The 5771-nt window shown below is 39.4% G+C and overlaps 1 protein-coding gene across 1 annotated transcript; it reads left to right on the top strand.

Annotated features, from left to right (window-relative positions):
- The first annotated feature begins 248 nt into the window (after nt 1-248).
- On the top strand, nt 249-4704 carry LOC139538800 (homeobox protein engrailed-1-B-like). The gene is made up of 2 exons (XM_071341239.1): nt 249-1048; nt 3621-4704. The coding sequence occupies exons 1-2, from the start codon at nt 520-522 to the stop codon at nt 3938-3940; spliced, it is 849 nt and encodes a 282-aa protein (XP_071197340.1). The 5' UTR covers nt 249-519; the 3' UTR covers nt 3941-4704.
- The last annotated feature ends 1067 nt before the right edge of the window (nt 4705-5771 follow it).

Genomic DNA, 5771 nt, shown 5'->3' on the forward strand with positions numbered 1-5771 from the left:
CAGGCAGGTTTGCAGCAGGCGAGTAGCGGTGATAATCTTGTTGGGTTTTCTTAAACCCATTTGGTACCATGTAGCCTACTTACCCAGAGATGCGAGACTTTATTGGATGTCGTCTCCCGTGTCCCAAAGTATCTCGGTCATTGATTGGCCCACTGCACGTTCGAAGGGGTTCACGCGCTTCCGGTTAGTGTGGGAAACGTGTGGGAGAAGCTGAGTGATGTGAGGAGTTGGTGAAGATCGAACTGTCATATAGACAGTGGTGGAAAGCTCGTGGCAGCGAGAGGAGCGTGCAATGCCTTGTCAGTCTTGTCATAGTCGACTACCATGACACGTTGGTGCGTTACGCACGAGGGATGTCAACAATTTAGAAATCAAAATGTGCACCAAATCAGAGAGGGAGTAATTATCCTTTAGTGTGCACCGTATTGCTTCATTCTTGTCATATTTGGATTCAAATACAAACAAACAAGTGGAATTGGTTAGGAGCCTGCATCGACCCCTTTGCAACCATTTTCAGTGATGGAGGGGCAAAGGGATCTACACAGCCCGGAGTTGAGTGAAGGGGAGAGCGTTTCTCCTTCTCCTAGTCTGCCTTCACCGCCCATCCTGCCTCTCCAAGCAGCGCAGCAGGCGCACAGAACCACCAACTTTTTTATTGACAATATTCTACGGCCAGATTTCGGCTGCAGGAAGGAGCAGGGCTTAGGTGCGAGGGAGAGGTCGCAGACTTCCAGTCGAGAGCGCGCCCACCCTTTGGTCGCCAGACCGACTCATCCTGGAACGCCATGCCAGGACTCCAATTGCAGCAGCGACAGCACTTCTTCCTCCACCTCGTCCTTGGCCTTGTCTCCAACACCCAAAAAGAGCACCTCGTCCTCGAAAGCCAACGAGAGCTCCGTAGGCAGCACGCCCAAGTTCGGCGAGAACACTTCTCCTGTTATGGTTGTGAACGGCGTTAGTAGCGGCGCAGCGCCCTCCCCCGAGTCCCAGCCGCTGCTGTGGCCTGCCTGGGTGTATTGCACTAGATACTCGGACAGGCCCTCATCTGGTGAGGCAATAGTTTTTTAACAAGCTTCATCAGGGTATTGTAGCCTAATGCGTACTTTTATAAATGCGCAATAGTCCATTTGCAGAAATAGTAGTCTTTCCTCAACATGCTTGTATTTGATGTGTTTTCAATTAATCCATACCTTTATTTGTGGAAAAAAAACGGTATTTTATACTCTCTTTTCGCACTGTGATGAAGGATAAAATGTGTAGGCTATAGTGCATGCTTAGTGGTCCTGTTACTGCATGAAAATAATGACTGACTGAGTGCAAAATATAGGCTAAAATACTCAATCAATGTTCAACTAGAATCAAAACTTCTCCATTTTAAATTATGCTATAAGCTATTATTTGTAAAGAATCCTTTATTTATTACAAAAATATAAGGAGCAAAAAAGCACATATAGGCCACTTGGACAATTGTGTGTTGATATTATACATAAATACTGTAATAGGATTGTGTAGCATCAGTATTAACCTACTGTATATTTTGTCATTTATATATTGATCTTGAGTAATGTATTGATTTGATGCTATTCAAGATGGTCTACCAATATCTGTCATTCACGTGGTGCAAGTTGGAAAATATTCACTGATTGGCTTAGTTGACTGATAGACTTAGTCTAGCATGTGCACAATCTACCAATAAAGTAAAATAAATGGAAACAGTGAAAAATCGAGTAGTTTGTTTTCAAGAGCATTTTTGAGAACATATCAGAACATGTTAACAACATGTCGTTGATGACTGTGTGGCCTAACATTTCACTCTTCTCATTTGCAAGTGAAATCTTGGTCCCATGACCACTGGTTGCATCTTGTACGCTAAAGGCCTACAAAAAATGTCCTTGCAGATGTGACATGTCTTGCCAATTTGTAAGTCGCTCTGGATAAGAGCGTCTGCTAAATGACTTAAATGTAAATGTTAAATGTTAAAAGAATGTAACTTAAAATGAGAACATACTCCATTAATTGAATTGAACGAGAGATATAGTCCTTACATTTGACATAATACAACTTTAGGCTCATATAGGCTATACGTGTATATTATTCATAACCTACAATCATTTTAATGGACCGTGTTCAATATATTTTTAAATCTCAATGAGACTAGACAAATCAAGGTTGAATATAATTAAGTTAAAGAAGGTGCACTTGAAAAAACGAGAACATGGAAAATAATCTCGTTGCTGTCGACATATTGAATTAATTAACAATTTTGACTGTCTTGATAGAGGATGTATATTATCTGTGTATGCACTTAGTGTAATTCTCCCAACTTACTTTGTTAATCAATAGCAGCCTAGGCTACGTTAAATGGTAAGCATGCACAATGTCTATTTTGTTTGGGCTAAGAAAGTCCAATGGTTCCAATGGTGTTTTGGCATGTGAATAAATGAGCTTTTCATAATTAAAATACACTTGTCCAAAAGACTGCGTTTTATATATATTTATTTAATTAGGTAAGTCAGTTAAGAACAAATTCTTATTTACAATGACGGCCTACCGGGGAACAGTGGGTTAACTGCCTTGTTCAGGGGCAGAACGACACATTTGTACCTTGTCAGCTCGGGGATTCAATCCAGCAACCTTTCGGGTTACTGGCCCAACGCTCTAACCACTAGGCTACCTAAGGTAGGTATTGACAAAATCATTGCAAAAATAATGGCAGGGAATTTAAAGATAGGCCTATATAAATCAATATAAAATAAAAAAACAATTTACCTAAGATTTTGTATTTGTGTTAGAAAAAGAAGATAGGCCTAGCATCAAATAGCCTACAAACTTAAAAATAAATATTAACGGATAAATTATATTTCCTGTTTCCTATCATTTTGTTTATTTGTGGCTGTTTGTTTGTCTCCAGCCCCATGATAATGTTGTATATTTAAATGTATACTGTATCGTACCCATACGCACATAGGCCTATACCTAAATCTTCATTTTGGGCGAAATATTTTAACGTAAATTCAGGATATCTGAATGAATGCCTTTATTAGCCTATGTCAACAAAGCTAGAGATCACTGAGCTGTAATGATTCTATTTTTAGAAGGCTTTTGATCAATGGTAGGCCTATAACAGACACACTTGCCAAAAGTCCTAAAACTTGTATGTTGTAAAATTGCTGTAGTTGGCTTTAAGTTTTAGGGTTTGCACATTTTTGCTAAATAATGATGATAGTCGACCCACAGCTACTTCACACAAAGGCCTGCCGCTGAGTGCAGCATGGACATTACTCTTTTCAGTAGCCAAATGTTATTCACAGTGATTATTAAAGGTCTACCATTGGGATGGCCATAACGTTATATAGCCTACAGCAAATACTTACCCTATAATAACGTTTTGTTTATTATTGTTTATTATTATTAGCCTACCATCATTACATTGTTTACTTTTATTATTATGAATATAGGATCATGGTTATTATTAGGGTACGTTGCTTTTATTATTTGGCTATTATTATGAAGTCTAACCTAAAATCAGCAATTTAATTGTTTCTGGGTGATGAAAGCTATAGATCTCTGGCGCTCGCTGAATATTTATATTCCCGTTTTTATTGTCGTCCCTACTGTAGGCCCAAGGACACGGAAATTGAAAAAGACGAAAAACGAAAAGGAAGACAAGCGACCCAGAACGGCGTTCACGGCTGAGCAGCTTCAGAGACTGAAGACGGAGTTCCAGGCCAACCGTTACATTACGGAGCAGAGGAGACAGTCTCTAGCCCAGGAGCTCAACCTCAATGAGTCACAAATCAAAATCTGGTTCCAGAACAAACGGGCCAAAATCAAAAAGGCCAACGGCTATAAGAACGGCCTGGCTCTCCAGCTCATGGCACAAGGATTGTACAACCATTCCACCACCACCATTCAGGAAGACAAGGAGGAGAGTGACTGAGACTTCGCTTGCCCCAAATGTGCTACAAACTCGGAAAACTATGGTGCAGGAGTCACCTTTTGGGGACGGAATATTTGTGGATAGTCAAGGCTAGTGTAAAATATGTTCATTTTGTTGATAGGCTTGTGTATGAACATAAACGATAAAGATATGCATACAAGCTACGAACATGATGGAAAATAAATAGCCAAAAATTAGACTGTATAGATAATTTAAGGAGAAAGGGATACAATACTACTCACCCTGCACTTGGATAATGATATGATTGTTATCTTTGTCGCTTTAGGCCTAATGTGTGATTTATCTCTTTTATATCAAACCTCGATGAATTTACAGACTCCATGATCTGCCACTTCAAGCCAAAGATTTTATCGAAAAAAACAGCCTGAAAAAAATAACATCTATGAATCTCTCTCTTATAGACTATACTTTCTTCCTGAACTGCGAGTCCCTAACAATCAGTAGGCCACTGTTTTAAGATAGTTGTCTGCCGCTTGATGTATGCCTCAACCTATGTGTGGGCCTGAAAGATTGGCCTATATGACTCATCTCGTGTTGGATTCGCGATATCTTGGAATACTACAACGAAATATATGTGATCTCCCTCGACAGTTAGAGGGAGTATATTATCTACTACATCTAAACCATGTTTCCAAATTAACATTTTTATATTGGAAAAAAGGCAACACTACTCTTTTTTGTATTGTGCACTACTCTGTGCAATAGGTTCAAGGATTAAATTAATAAATCGTAGTGTCTGTGGAGTTGGTTTGCAGCTCATTGATTCAAGTGAGTGGGGTCACTGTATCCATATTCACATGGTGTATTTTACAAAGGAACATTTTATTATGAGGCATGATGATATCAGGCCTGTTCAGAGCGTTGCAGGGCATGAAATTGCCTTGCCGTGCACTACTACAGCGCTCACTCATTTCCTTCACTTTTTGTGTTGCACTACAAAGATAAAACTCACCATTTTCTCGTGTAACGAATGAGAGCCAGTCAGAGCACGCGGCTTAAAGTGTGGCTGGATTCATAGGTCACGCGACTCTCTTCAAGATCATGCGCACGGTCTGTGTGCACAAGGTTGGGTCCACGAGTAAGTAAGATTGCTTCCTTTAACACTTTAGGCCTATATTGCAGGTAAATAAAAAATGAAAATAACATTATTAATGACAATTATACTCAGAATGACATCCCTTATTCTTAAATTCTTGTAGATATAACATTTAGATTTAAAACATCTTCCCAAACATTTGGATATTATAGCCTGATCAGTTGAAAATACATTATTCATTTGAATTCTGATCTGCTCACAATATAGAGCTGCATCTTATCTAAACGGATGAAAACGAAGAGCAGGTAAATAGCCTTTAATGAAGTCCATAAAACTCAATAGGAAACGCACCCTAATGGATTAGATCACATTTTAAGCGTAATAAGATGTTATTTCCTTTTCCGGGGATAAACGGGCCCAGATAAATAATAATACATTTTGTTTTCCCTGCAGCGCACTCTTTGCACTGCACTTTTTGTATAAATGTGGCTTATTTTTTTGACAAAAGGGAACCCATAGCCACACAATACATCTTATAGGCTTGTAACAACGATGCATGAAGGAGACTATTGACACGCAACCCATATTAGCCTATTCGCCAGGAATGTAGGTCGAAGGCTGTCGTAAACATAATAAGTAAACTGTAGCCTATAGATCGTTTTACATGCTTTTACAGTTATGAGCAAACTGACAAATATTCAGTTCTCTCTCTCTCTCTCTCTCTCTCTCTCTCTCTCTCTCTCTCTCTCTCTCTCTCTCTCTCTCTCTCTCTCT

The sequence above is a fragment of the Salvelinus alpinus genome, chromosome 14 (assembly GCF_045679555.1).
Source record: "Salvelinus alpinus chromosome 14, SLU_Salpinus.1, whole genome shotgun sequence".
NCBI classification, from domain to species: domain Eukaryota; kingdom Metazoa; phylum Chordata; class Actinopteri; order Salmoniformes; family Salmonidae; genus Salvelinus; species Salvelinus alpinus.